The sequence below is a fragment of the Brassica napus genome, chromosome C1 (genome assembly GCF_020379485.1).
Source record: "Brassica napus cultivar Da-Ae chromosome C1, Da-Ae, whole genome shotgun sequence".
NCBI lineage: Eukaryota > Viridiplantae > Streptophyta > Magnoliopsida > Brassicales > Brassicaceae > Brassica > Brassica napus.
The window spans coordinates 29654364-29669271 of NC_063444.1; the positions used below are offsets into that span (position 1 = coordinate 29654364).

Sequence of the window (14908 nt, forward strand, 5' to 3'; positions counted from 1 at the left end):
AAGATCATACCTTTTGAAGCTTCGATTCAAGAGCACAGTCTCGATTTTCTGAGAAACAATGGAGAACAAAGGTTTCGAGTCAAGGAACTCTCTGGATTCTTGGTTTCGAGTAAAAAGAACTAAGTGCGAAGAAAGAGAGGAATCGAGGAGTATTTTTAAACTTAAAGTATTTTTTTGAAAAAAAATTAATATATTTTTACATTTACGATAGCTATTAATTTGGGATCTGCAATGGCAAAGCGCCTACACTTAGCAAATTAACGTGGCTAAAATTTTAATTTTTCCCGCGATACGAAACATAGCGTTTTAAAAACAGAAACACTATTAGAAAAGCCAGCGTTGGTATATAAGCATAACTGTTTTAAACGCTATCTTATGATGCTATTAATACCCACATTTCTTGTAGTTCACCAAACCAAAAAAATATGTTTTCTATGAATCAGAAGATTAGAACTTTGCAGATTTCCTTTTTTTTTTTTTTTTTAAAAAGGGAATTGGAAACAGAAAAATCGATTACAACACTTGATGTTTTTATTTTCAGTCAATTAACATAGAAGATTCACGGTGGACAGGTTGTTGGAGATAGAAGTGATGGTGGTTGATTTTCTAGACCAACGAAAGAGATAGAGGTGTCGGAGATTGAGATAGAGATGGAGGTTTGGGTTTGTCGTGAGAAGAAATATCCGACAAGTTAAGTTCTTTTTTTTCTCTTTATATTAAAATATATTTTATTAATAATCATAATAGCAAATTTGTGGTTAATGTTTAGAAGGGTGGGTTTTTAGTAATTTTGGTTGTTTTGCCATTTATTCTAGTAATTACAAAATTATAAGAGTCATTCTAGTATTTAAGGGAAAAAAAGAGTGATTCTGAGTAATTTCTCTTATGTTTATAAATGTATTTTGTTGCTTCAGAATTTTATTTCAAAGAAATTTGTGTTCATAATTCTCTCTATTATTTGGTATTTTGTAGAGATATGTCAAGTTATATCTCAGATGGTGGTAAAATGGTGGTGCATATGATAGTGATGTCAAAGATGGAGACTGCTTCAACCATGGTCTCGATTTGTGCTCCGTAATTATTATATGGCGTTGCCGTGAGCAAAGCTCTCACTGCCAACACGTCTCGTCTTCTCCTACGCCGTCGAAACCGAAATCCGACGTAGTTTTCTTAGTCATCACTTCCGCCGCGTTTCAACATCTCGGCATCTTTTCTGCCGCCTTGACCTCGTCTCTCGCCGGTGCGGCACTGTCATGAAAGTTCGAGAAAATCAATGGCCATTTTTAGCTTTTTCACCTTCGGTCCTCAACGTTTTGAATAATTTTGGTTTAACCCTTAATTTTTTAATTATGCATATGTCTATTTGAATTAAGTCCATAATTTCTTGATTGTTCATTCCAACCCATCTTTCTAATTGCACGCATGGTCCTTGTTCTTTTAATTGCTTTAATTTTGCCCAAACTTTTCAAAATGATCAATTTCTCTTTGATTTAGCCCCAAATTAATCAATTATGTAATTCAACCCCTGTTAATGCAAATGAGCACTTACACAAAATAAATCTAAATACAACCTAAAATGAATTAAATGAACTAAAACCAAATGCTAAAAATCATCATATAAGACTAACACATAAAACCATGTGTACACCTATTGTCATGTACACCATCTTATGTTTGACTTGGTCTATTTTTGATATCCACAGTGAAAACACCATGGTTTACAGCATGTAAACAATATTTTTATGGAAGTACATATAACGATTGTCGTCCATGAGCCTCTCTCTCTCAAGAGGAAAACAAAAAGTTGATGACTTTAGACCTCGATCCACTAGACAAAAATAGAGAGGTAGCCAAAATAAGAAATTGGTGCTACCATAAAGAAATACCCATGAGCTATAACAAAAGGGTCAAAATCAGAATCTTTGAGCAAGGGGATTAAGTCCTTCGAAGAGTATTCGACAATACTAGGGACAAGTCAGTAGGAAAACTAGTTCTTAGATGGGAATGACCGTAAAAGATGATCGAGGTGCGGGGAGCAAGAGTTTACAAACTGCAAGAAAATGCACGACAAGATTGAACCCAATAGTCAAAATTCCCTACACCTCAAAACCTACTTCTTCTAAAAAAATGATCTTAGAATCACGCTTTATACGTTTTTCATTGCCAATACTTAAATGTTTTGGTTGTCTATCTATGTAGCTCCTGTCATTTATCTAACAAGACTGTGAATTATTTCGACAAAAGAGCAGTGACAAACCAATCAACTAATGGGGAGAGTGAGCTCGAATCAAGCCGTGAAAGCTCTCAGATCCCGGCTAACCGTATAATCATGCATATAAGTGGTAAATCCACAAAATGATGTGGAAAGGTACATTTTATATCATGAATAGGCTATCACAAGTCCGTGAATGCTGTCAAACGTACCAACTCCTGCATGACCGCCGAGCCAAAATCCATGCAGGAAATATTGAAGGAAATATGCTCATTCTTGCCTAAAACGCTAAAAGCTAATCAAATGCAAGAAGCATAGAGTACATATGCAGAGTACTACATCCAAACTCAAAAGTTTATACAAGGAGAAAAAATTGCAAACCACAGGAGCACCCGAATTCCATGCTTATGTAGTCGTAGAAAGTAGTAAGACTGGCGCTTGAATCACTACATTAGGTAGATTCATACCAGCACTGATCGGTAAGACTAGCACTTAGCTCACCACCCTTATGGGGTCGAGTTACACCAGTGTGTGTAAAATTTTGACCATAACTTACCTGCAGGAAGCAAAGTTCAGCACCCAATGAAGTTTATTAGTGGCCTAATTTCGAGTGGCAGAGTGCAACATCTAATCAGCACGATATTGGTCAATCTCCGAAAGATAGAGTACTATGCTGTATTAACTTGATATGGCCTTCAGGTTTTAAACCAAAATGAATATAGCCTTTGGGTTATCAGATAAAAGTCCACACAACCTATGAGTTTGATACATCAAAAAAAGAATACACCTATGGGTTCTGAAAAATACATATCACGGATAAAGTCTACAAATATTTCAGAATCAGGACATCGATTTCATGGAATCTCCAGGCTCAACTATAGGAACTCGTAAGACACTCTGGGTCCCTATGTGATATACTCTGATGCCTTTGGGTAATAAGGCGAAAACATGACCTCCTGGCTTCAAAATAAGGTGAAAAACCTAGTCTTCGACCAAATACTACGATGAACTAATCTCAAAGAGCTTTGAGACTTGAAAAAAGAATTTCGGAGTAGAAGTATTTTCCTATGGTCTCATCTTTCAAAAAAAGGAGAAGTTGTTTACTCTCCACAGGAGTGATGCTTGGTAAAGAATATCTCCTGCTTTAAGGATCTTTCCCAAAGAATCAAGTCGATGATAAGAAGCTCATTGAGGGAAGAAAGATAGAAGGAATATAAGAGCAAAGAAAGCAAAAATACAGTGCAAAAGTCATTGATTAAGGCCATGAAGAACTATCTGCAACATTGAAAAGGCCATAAAATGCCAATCAAGAATTCAAAAGATGGCCAAGGACAAACAACAAAAATCTAAAGCGAGAAAACTACAATAACAAATCAGAAAGAAATAATCAACCGGACATGATATTGCTGGAATATCTTAATTTGTTAGGGATCACTAGGGGAGATAAATCTTGTGAATCATCATCAGTCTACACAACCAGCTTGTACTGGCAAAATTCTTCCTCACGCCTCCATCTCTCAACCCGTTTGTCTAACAATTTCTGCATGAGTTCCCAGCAACCGGTAATCATGTTCCTTTGAGCCACCAACTCTTTTTCTTAGTCAAAATCTTAACCTATGCCCGCATGAAAATAGTTTCACCATGCAACTTACCCCGCTTATCTATGGCTACGGCCTCCTAGATTGAATGTCATGTTCTCATCACCTCCCACCGTTCATACTCCTCCAGATCAGCATCCGAAAAGACAGAAACGTTCTTAGCTGGCAAGATGTACGGGACAGAACGCTTCCATGGCGCCTTTTCTCTCTGATATTCATCATAAACGGCCACAATATGTATCTCCAGCTTTGTCCCTGCTAAATTACGAGACAAATAATTTAGAAACATCACCAATCGGCCAGCATGCGATAAGAAATTATCAGAAAAGGATACATACATATATATGGCTACGGAGCAAAGACTACCGGCTCACCAAGAGGGATACCCATCTCCACTTCCTATGAAGGCTTAACGCTTCCCTCACCAATCTATCTTCTTAATAGTATATGGGGGCGTGAAACACCTATGATCACCACAAACACATTAGCCAGAAGCAACAAAAGGGAATGGGCAAACAACCTAGCTCGATATACTCATCTACTCAATACCAAAATAGACGAAAGTTAGAGGCATCACAATCTTAATGAACATGTAACTCCTGTTACAGCGTCTACCCAAAGGCATATTACCCTTAACCCTCTTCAGCGGCTTCTTAACAATTGACTGGCTTTCACCAGAGCGGATATACTAGAACCCCATTCTTGTTGGGAAAAGGAAAAATTAATACAAATACAATACCTCATGTACACCGAGAGGTATGTTATGAAACTCGGCCAACACTTGGATGGCGATCAAGTTTCTCCAAGTCAATGGATTGAACTGCAAGGGAGAAATACCAAAATACGAGGAAACCTTGCCTGTCAAAGCATGCATTTCTCCACGGAGCCCCGCCTCAAAGACTATACTGTGTGGCCTACAAGAGCGAGTAAAGGGTTTCCTGAAGTATCTTTCTTATCCAAAAACGAGATTACCCAACCGATATATGTCGCCGGTATAAAAGGAAATATGACAAAATCTGAAAATCGATAATTCAGTTCTCAAAATTTGAATTTCCGTAGAACACGAACGTGCATTGTGGACTTGTAAACAAGATCTTGCTTTTCTGAAAACTCTCTCTACTAAAAAAAAAAAAAAAAAACAAAACCCTAGATTGGTGTGTCCCCGGCGGCCGGAGCCTTCTCCCGGAGCCGGAGGCTTCTTCTCTCCCTCTCTGCTTGTTTTTCCTTTGCCCTTCTGGTGGCTCACGACTTCCTAGTGATATGCTTGGTGGTTCTGGTGTTCGGAGTAATCCCCTGTTACGGATCTGACCGCGGCAGATCTGGAATGGGAAGGAGGAGGACGGATCTCTGGAATCCTGGCGAGCCGGGTGAAGAGGAGCCATCAGGATGGGTCGGCGTTTAGGGTATGTTGGTGGCTCGGCGGTCGTTTTCAACCTTGACTCGTTTGGGTCTCAACATAGAGATGGAGGCGCGTGGCTCTGAGTTGTGTTCCCTGTCTCGTAGATCTGGAGGTTTGGTGACTCAGATGCGAAAGGAGAGGGGCGCGTGGTAGGGCGTCAGGAGCTCCCAAGCTTGGGGGGGGGTTCTGTAGCTTCTATCATCGCCAAGTGAACGTTGAGGAAGTCTTATCTCAACGATGTAACCAGAGTTTCAAAAGACTGATGGGTATCAGTGGGATTGGCTCTTGAGTGGCGTTTCAACTGAGCTTCTTGCTTTCAGGATGGATCGTCCATGGCCCCAAAGGAGGTTTAGAGGTTTGGTGTTTTCACTATGGACAAGCAGAGCTGCGTCAACGGCGAGAAGGTTCACCCAGGAGAAGCTGCTCCCCGGTTCTCGGAGACAGAACGTGACAAGGCTCAAGCTTCATCGCTTGGTCAACGAAGGAGTTCGAGTTTTGGTCTTATTCACGTTTCGAAGTGACGTATTCGCAGTACCGTTCCGGTAGCGTCAGCTTCGTGTTCTTCTGCTCAGTGTGCTGGACCGTGGTTTTGCCAAAGTCACAACCCGACTATCAGTGGGATATTTTGGTAGCTCAGCTAGAGTCCTAAAGCCAACGGCTAAAGGCCCTAGAGTTGATCTACTGATCCCTAACAAGGCTACAAAGCCTTAGTTCTTGGTCACGCGAACTCTCTTCTAGATAAAAATGCCCCTTTGCGGTGATGCAGCGATTGGTCATGTACTTCAAGCCATACCTTATGGAACCAATTGCTTCGAACTACAATATGTTTCATTTTATGAGAGTTTAGTTGGCTAGGGATAGCTTTGTACTCTTGTTATTAGTGGTAGAATGTAGGTGTGGTTTAAGGGACGGTTCATTTCGGGTCGTGGAATGGACTCGTCCTGTGTGGTTGAATGAGTACAATGGAGTTTGGTTAGGTAGTGTAGGATCCATAGACGTGTTCCTAGATGATACTAGATCACTCCATTGTCGATGCGGTTAAATCTCGTGTGAGGTCAAAATCGATTGTAACCACTTGTTGGATAATGAAAAGTTGAAGTTGAGCCAAAAAAAAAAAATTGAATTTCCGTCAGCACTAAAACTTGGATTCACTAACCACAATGGTCAACCTATAAAGAGGGTAAACCAAAAGGTAAGAGAATCTCCCTAAGGCGTAATCAAAAAGTCAAGATAAGAACATATATCAAATAGAGATTTCTCCATGACATTTTTTATCCTGTCCCTGGGTTAAGCATTCATTCATGTACGACATGAAGATAAACTTCTTTGATGACTAATGTAAATCAAGATGATTATCGATAACCAGACTAAAGTCTCTGATTACTACAACATGCACATGAGTTTATCTACTGGCTCAGGCCATGACTTCCAGCTTAGAAGCAGGAAGACATCAAACTCATGAAACATATAGACAAGTATACTATATGGTTAGGCCATGCACCCCTTAGACCATATGACTCCTATCAACTACAAAGCCATGAGCCCACAAGGCCACACACCACTTAGACCAAGCGCCATAAACGAAGTTTGTGAACCATTGTAATGTTAACCCATGACCATGAGTCCTATAAGATCACCTGATCATACATGGCTCAATTCCAAGCGACTTATATATTATGGTCTCTTTTAGCATCATATGCTTTCTCAAGGAAACATCTCATGCCGGATTCCAAATGGTCCAATCCGGGGCCATCGAAGCAACCTCTAAGGAGCGACATGCTTATCTTCACACCACCAGAAAATTTGTAGTGAATGTAGATTTTGGTCGACCGAAAGACACAAATTATCTCGATTTCAAACATGAATTTGGAAGATAAGGGGTTAATTGTTTGGGAAAATTCATCCAGGAAGCAAGTCTTCTTGCTTAGAGTAGGACGCTAGTCTTATTCTCCTGCTGAAACGCCTTCTGGCCTCCGGGTCACATTTTCCTCTTGCCGCCGGGTACAATGAAAAACTTTTACCAAAGAGTTTTTTATATGTTAGGATATGGAAGGAACTAACCTAGAATTTGACTATGATGATCTATAAAATGGACTCCTAAACAATAGAAAAAGGAGAATGCCATCTTTTCACTTTCAACTATAGAAATAGGCAAATAGAATTAGAATTTATAAACCAATATGATGTATTCATGATCTATTGATCAATAAAATACTAATTTTTATCCATTCTTTTTGATTTTCTGATTTATATTGTGTTTATGTAGTATAACGAAGAACCATGCGTTATTTACTCTAACAATAACGTCTATTGAAATTATAGCTACATTTAACTAAAAAGTGTGGTTGAATGGTACGGCGGACTTGGAAAGGTGTTAAGCAACTCGGTTCGAAACCTACCAAACTTAAATTTACATACTTGTGTGGCCAAGCATTATAAGTATTTAATTCCTACTGCAAACAATTAGATCTGTCTGACGGGATTACGGCCACATTTTGTCTCTGTCGATTTAGACTAATGAGTAGTGATTGCAGTAGTGTATTTTAATTTAATTATGTTCTCTTAGACTAAATTATCTGCCTAAATATAACCACAACTAGGAGTACCTAAAGCTCGAAATTAATGTAAAACTTTAATATATAGGTTGTTGGTTCACTTTATCAAACCTATTGAGAAAATCAAAGATATATTTATACAATTTTTAAAGAAAATTATCACTTTTGAGACTCAACCCCAGAAAGTATATCAGGCTTACGTGCATAATAATGAATAAATAAATCAATTTCTCAACAGACTCTCTACTTCCTTTTATTTTTTATTTGTCTCTCGTACATGATTAAGTTCCGCTACTGAATCACGATCCTAATTCAGAGATTTAGGCCTCACTTCAATACCATCAATCACAATGCCACCTTTAAGTTGATATCCTTTCACCTCTGTGAGACTCATATTGACCTCATCATCCTCTCCTTCTCGTGTCTCAAACTCTCCTAGCTCTATCTCCATCCATCCATCGTCTCTACCTTTGGGCTCCCTCCTTTTCTCGTGATCCGCACCAACCATCCCCACAGTCATCGCCATACGCTCTTCACGGTTTCCATAAAGCAGCCGCTTCATTTGTTGTTTCTTCTCATCCAAGCAACATAGATAAACTTTATTTTTAACTGTTCGACCATTACTAGACTTCATACAAACCTCTGCTGGAACTAGGTCTAGTCCGTAAGCGTGTTTAGACACTTTCACTATGAGATATGCTCCATATCTTGTGTTTGGTGATAAAACTCCGGTTTGAATTCTACCATTGACTTCTAAACGATCCGTCGTTATAAGTTCAGCAGATTCCAAAAATCTGTAATTATTTAAATAAATCATGTTTTAGATACAATACATTTTAAAATTTACACAAAGCATAAATACTTATTTGAAGTCTGAAAAGTTGACCTAGAATCTGAAACTTTGCTCCAGGACCAGTAGGATGCTTGGTCGTTCGATTGTATAGAAATATCTCTTGCAGATAAAATATAAAAAAATTTTCCAGACAATTTATTGATCTTGAAGAGCTGAAAGTGCATCCAAAGAAATCATTAGTACCCTAAAATCACGTACAACTTATTTTATTTTGTAAATACAAAGTAGTTCATTAAGATCAAACCTTTCGAGCATTATCGATGAGAAGAGAGTCACATAAACATCTATAAATCTCCTTTTTGGATGAAAAACTCCGTTGATGATCAGTAGATCGAGAGATGAGACTTTTGTAGTCTGAGGGCAAAAACTTTTCCCATACGAAATCAGAGTCTCCGGCTAACCGGAAAACCAAAGATATTGCCGAGGATGAGAATATGTCTGCCGGAGATGTAAAGGAAATGATGTTGGCTATGCATGCTTCTGGTAACATCTTTTTCTTATTTGCAGAAAAATTATAAACCTGAAAAGAAGATGTTTGAAAGAGAACTATGTTTGTGATTATGGGCTTTGCTTTGAGTTATGTAACTGTGTGGTAATGTGATATACTTGGAAGTGGAGGTGATGAAGTATATATATATAGTGATGCTTGTAATCATCCGCAGACGGTTTTGGACCAATGGTCAATTTCATAGGGTTTTTGATATATTATTGAATTACATATTGTTTCTTTGCAAGGTTAAAACTTAAAGCGTGAGCCCCACCGGCAACAAAGGTAAGTCAAACTTAACACGTTTGGTTGTTGGCCAAAGATAAAGATTCATCTTCCAAAACAGAAAGTTTACGCGGAGGAGAAAATTACACTAGGTTACGTTATTAGCTTTGTAACACTATTTTCTTTATATATTAAAATTAAAAGTTTAGAGAGATATGGGTAATATTTGACCAGTCTTGCCCAAATAAACGTTAGTAGCACCATTGTGTTCAAACAAAAAAAAAACGTTAGTAGCACCACTTCTTTTTCGAGCAAGAGAGTTTTGAGTTATATATATAAACCAGTCTTGGTTCCTTTAATAATATTTAGTACTAACAAAAAATTAGTAGTACTTACTTATTTTTGGTAAAATGTTAAAGTACTATTTATTATATTTATTGAACGCGTAGAAACTTATAAGTTATGAGATCAAATTATGTTTAATGTTTAGAACTATCATAAGATCACATAGTAATTATAGAAAAAACTCACTTTCAAAAAACAATAGACCACCAACCTGTGTCGTCCTGTATTTTGTAGGTTAAAGGTACATGAAAAATATAGACCACCAAACAGAAATTGAAAACTCTTAACAAAAATGAAAAAAATTTAACTCATTCGACTAGGGATATGAAGTCCAACATCATATATTTTAAGGGAGAATTGCCAAGTGTGACTCAAAATTTGGAGTCAAACCCAAAACAATACCCCAACTTGGGTCAAAGGCAAAAGTAACCTAAAAGGCTATTGAAATTACAACTATCCCCTTGTGACCAAACAAAAAAACGGAATTTTTTTTACGTTTCTACCCCTCGCAAGTCGTCTGTTTAGACGACTTGAAAATAAGTCGTCCAGACGACTTAACTGAAAGTCGTCTGGACAGTTAGTCTTAAACATAATTTAAAAATTTTGTAAAAAATATTTTGATAAGTGAAAAATGGAAATTATGTAATTAACATATGTCTTAGGAGGTATAAATTAAGATATAACAAATTTCAATTGTTTTCAGCATAGATGAGTGAAAGTAGTGAGTCATGATATTCTTTAGTTTATGTTTCATCAACATATGTTGTAGTATTGTATGTGTTCTTAGGGTTAGATTTTGGAAAGCATTAAAACCGTTTTTGAAAATTTTTAAAATTACTTATGCGTGTTCATTTCTGTGTATAGTAAACACTATTTAAGTATAATTTGATTTTATAACGTGGTTAGTTAGTTAATCTAGTCATTTTAGTTTAGGGGTTCATTTTAGGGTCTAGGACGACTTAATATTTTGTCGTCTGAAAACAGACGACTAAATATTAAGTCGTCTGTTGTACATTATCAGCCAGAATAAGTCGTCTAAACCGGACCAAACCTTAAAGTTTACCAATGTACTTTTAAAGCTAACCGGATTATTTACCCAATATATAAGGTGATTTTTTTTTTTTTTTTTCATTTTTCGCGAAATTCAGAAACCCTAACAGTTCTCTCTCAAAGGCGATTTCGAATTCCCACGATTTCCGAACAAACCATCGTTCTCAACGTCAGCTATCTATCTCACTTCATTCTCACCGTTGTCGCCGCAGCTTCTTCTAACCCTAGCGCCGCCGATTCCTCTAAACCCTAGCGCCGCCGCTTCCACTATTTCCGAACAAACCGTCGCCCTCGCCACCGTGGTCACCAACGTTCTCACCGCCGCTTCCTCTAAACACTAGCGCCGCCGCTTCTTCTAAACCCTAGCGCCGCCGCTTCTTCTCTGTAAACCTTAGCGCCGTTTCTCTGTAAACCCTAACGCCGCTAAGTCATCAATCTCGAGGAAAAGATGAACATAAAACGTTGTCTCTATCAATTTACTCATTCTCACCGTTTCACGTTTATTTTTTCAGATCTATAACCGCAATGACGAGTACTCCAACTCCTTCTGCGACTGGAAGACTTGTAAGTAATTTAAGTCGTCTGGAAAGTCTTCCAACTGGACGACTTAGTAGATGACTTAAATATAAGTCGTCCATTTGGAAGACTTTCCAGACGACTTAAATTTAAGTCGTCTACTAAGTCGTCTGGACTTATATTGTTGTCTTTGATTATTTTGCAGACAAAAAGGATGGATATTCCAGAACTCCCCCGTAGGTTATACACATCAGGGGAAGAGCCAGAAGCCCACAATAGCATTTCGTATCATACGGATAACAGCAAGTTGCATACTGCTCTTAGGAAAGCTCTTACTGATGACGAATTTGAAGAGCTCAAGGAGTCGAGTTTGGGAGTTTTCATCAAGTTCAAGGAGCAGGGATTTGGTTGGGCTTCAAGGCTGGTTCACTACATGCTCAGTTTCAAGCTGGACATTAAGAAGAAGTATGAGATGTGGTCTCTCGTTGGTCCAGAACCTTTGAGGTTTTCACTGTTAGAGTTTGAAAACCTCACTGGTCTAAACTGCGAGTACATCGAGGACCTTGAGACACCAAAATGTGACGTTACCCCAGAGATGGTTTCTTTCTGGGGGATGCTGGGAGTTCATCTGGAAGCTGGGCCAACTACTGATCAGATAATAGCAGCACTGAAGAGATGCGGGGATTGGTCCAGGGAAGATCGCAAGCGGCTCGCGTACCTCTCCATCTTCACTGGATTCATTGAAGGGAGAAAGTTTTCAACCGCTACACGATCTACTCTGGCAAGGCTAGTGATGGATTTAGAACGGTTTGAGAATTATCCATGGGGGAGAGTCGCGTTTAAGGTGCTGATGGACTCTTTGTGGAACAAAGAAATTGCTGGCTGTTACACCGTGGATGGGTTTATACAAGTTCTTCAGGTCTGGACGTACACAGCTATGCCGGAATTGGGTGCTAGTATTGGTGGTCCCAGAGCAGACAGTCCGTCTCCACCGATACTGGCTTACGAGGGCAGCAGAGGCCGCAGATCAATGAAAGCTGCTATCTTGAGTCAGGTATTTACTTCAATCCAAAAGACTGCGCAGACGACTTATTATAAGTCGTCTGGAAGGTCGTCCAGCTGGACGACTTATCGGACGACTTATAATAAGTCGTCTGGAAAGTCTTCCCAGCTGGACGACTTATCGGACGACTTAATTAAGTCGTCTGGAAAGTCTTCCATCTGGACGACTTATTAGACGACTTATTATAAGTCGTCTGGAAGGTCTTCCAGCTGGACGACTTAGTAGACGACTTATAATTAAGTCGTCTATTTAGTATTTTTTTTCAAATATCTAACTCGATTCTTCTATTTACTGCAGACCCGCGTGATCAACTTTGTTGAGAAGGACATTAGTGAAATGTGGCCAAAATGGGACTCTGAGGTTGAGGACCTGCCCGCGGAGAACATCATTAAAGTCATGTATGAGCGGAGACCGTGGAAGTGGACCATGGATTGCTGGGAAGTCACTGGTACTAAGGTCAATACAAAACCTAAGGTTGTGACTCCATCGAAGAAGGCCAAAGAGATGGTTGTGTTGGAGGAGGAGGAGGAGGAGGAGGAAGACAATCCAAGACCTCGGAAGAAAGCTCGTAAAGAGGCTCCTAAAGTGGCTAGTGAAGAGGCTAGAGAAGAGGCTAGAGGGGTGACCAGAGAGGAGTTGGAAATTATGTTCAAGGGCGTAGCTGACTGCATGAAAAAAGGGTTTAATAAGTGCATGAGGGAGTTTAGGAAGTTGTCCGATAGATTGGAAGCTGTGGAGAAGAAGGTTGGTGTCACCAATCAGGCTACCCCTCCACCTCTAACCAATCAGGCTACCCCTCAAGATAAACAGCCTACCCCTCTTGCCAAAGAAACCGGGGGTAGAAACAAACAGGCTACCCCTCATGCCAATGAAACCGTGGTTAGTAACCAGCCTCCTCCTCATCAAACCAAACAGCAGCCTCCTCCTCCTCAAAAGAAACAGCAGCAGCCTCCTCCTCCTCATCAAACCAAACAGCAGCCTCCTCCTCCTCAAAAGAAACAGCAGCAGCCTCCTCCTCCTCAAAAGAAACAGCCTCCTCCTCAAAAGAAACAGCCTCCTCAAATCAAAGAGGTTAGTATCAAATCCAGGGTTAACTAGTTGTCCAGACGACTGTAAAAGTTGTCTGGACGACTAGTTGACCCTGGACGACTTAAACGTAAGTTGTCTGGACGACTAGTTGACCACGGAAGACTTAATTTTAAGTCGTCCAGGGTCAACTAGTCGTCCAGACAACTTTTATTTAAGTCGTCCAGGGTTAACTTGTGTGCAACTTTTATTGCAGAGATGGTTGCCGGAGGATACAGCAACCGAGGCGAACTCGGTAAATAAGATCTTGCCGGAGGATAAAGCAGATGGTGTCACCTCCAAAGAGATTGTTGCTGTCACTTCCACCGATCACCAACCGAGCCTCGCTTCCACCGATCAACAACCGAGCCTCGCTTCCACCGAGCCAAGCGATCCAGTTTCAGAACCGAGCCTGGTTGTATTGGACAAGCGTGCAAAGAGTAAACGAGCGAAGAAACCTGCTCCCACTGTGAGATCTCCTTATACGGCAGAGAAAAAAAAAGATAAAGTGGCAGCCTATAATCCATTTCCGCCAGTAAACAAAGATAAGTTGAAGGAACTCGCTGATTGGTTGAAAACTGATCCGTAAGTGATTGCTTTACCCATAATAGCTTGATTTAGTCGTCCAAAACTGATTGCTTTTTTGTTTGCAGTCATTATTTAACTAAGACCGAGGACAAACCACGTACATCACCAACAAGGTGGTACCACTTCCTCCGGACAGCCAGAGGATGGCTGGAAGACTGCGTAAGTCTTCTGCACACGACTTATATTTAAGTCGTCTGGTAACTTCTAACTTGTTATATTTAATATGCAGCATATAGATGCTTGGATTAATGTGCTAAGGCAGAGGTATCAGGAGAACCCACAAGCTTTCAGGAGCGAGCGAATGTGCTTCCTGGATCACAACTTTTCCCAGTCTTGGAGAGAGCAGTATCAGCTCTTCAAAACATCGGAACCTGATCACAAAGGTTTAGGAAGAGTTCTACCTGGTGGGGCGTCGTATTTTTATGACGGATCAATACCTTCATTTTGCCAATCAAACAAGAAGTGGGGGGAGGACATTGATGATATCTATGCGCCAGTGAACTTGGACGACAAGCATTGGGTTGCTATTTGGATATCGATCCCTAAGAGGCACATAGTCGTCTGGAACAGCATACCTTCATCTAGTGTACCAGACGCATGGGATGCGATAATGGAGCCTTTTCTCCAGATGGTCCCTTATCTGCTTGTTGAGTGCGCAGCCACCGACGAAATACGGGTCAAATACGGGTTGGAGCCATACACATATGAGAGACCGCTGAAAGGTGTACCCACGGCCAACAATGATGATTGTGGCGTGTACGCTGTAAAGTACATTGAATGTCATGCTCTTGGGGTCTCCTTTGACCCTAAAGACTTTGCTAGGTGCAACGCGAAGAAAATGAGGGATAATATGGCGGTGGATATATGGAAGGAGCTTGTTGATCAGCATCTGAAAGAAAATGTGGATGGTGATAAGTTCGTGGGCATGTATGATTAGATTTGTGTTTGTATT

General features: G+C 39.9%; 1 protein-coding gene across 1 annotated transcript; it reads right to left on the reverse strand.

Annotated features, from left to right (window-relative positions):
* Positions 1–7876: 7876 nt before the first annotated feature.
* On the reverse strand, positions 7877–9203 carry LOC106374722 (F-box protein VBF-like). The gene is made up of 3 exons (XM_013814683.3): positions 8862–9203; positions 8651–8769; positions 7877–8558 (listed from the first exon to the last, which is right to left on the reverse strand). The coding sequence occupies exons 1-3, from the start codon at positions 9105–9107 to the stop codon at positions 8072–8074; spliced, it is 852 nt and encodes a 283-aa protein (XP_013670137.1). The 5' UTR covers positions 9108–9203; the 3' UTR covers positions 7877–8071.
* Between the last annotated feature and the right edge of the window lie 5705 nt (positions 9204–14908).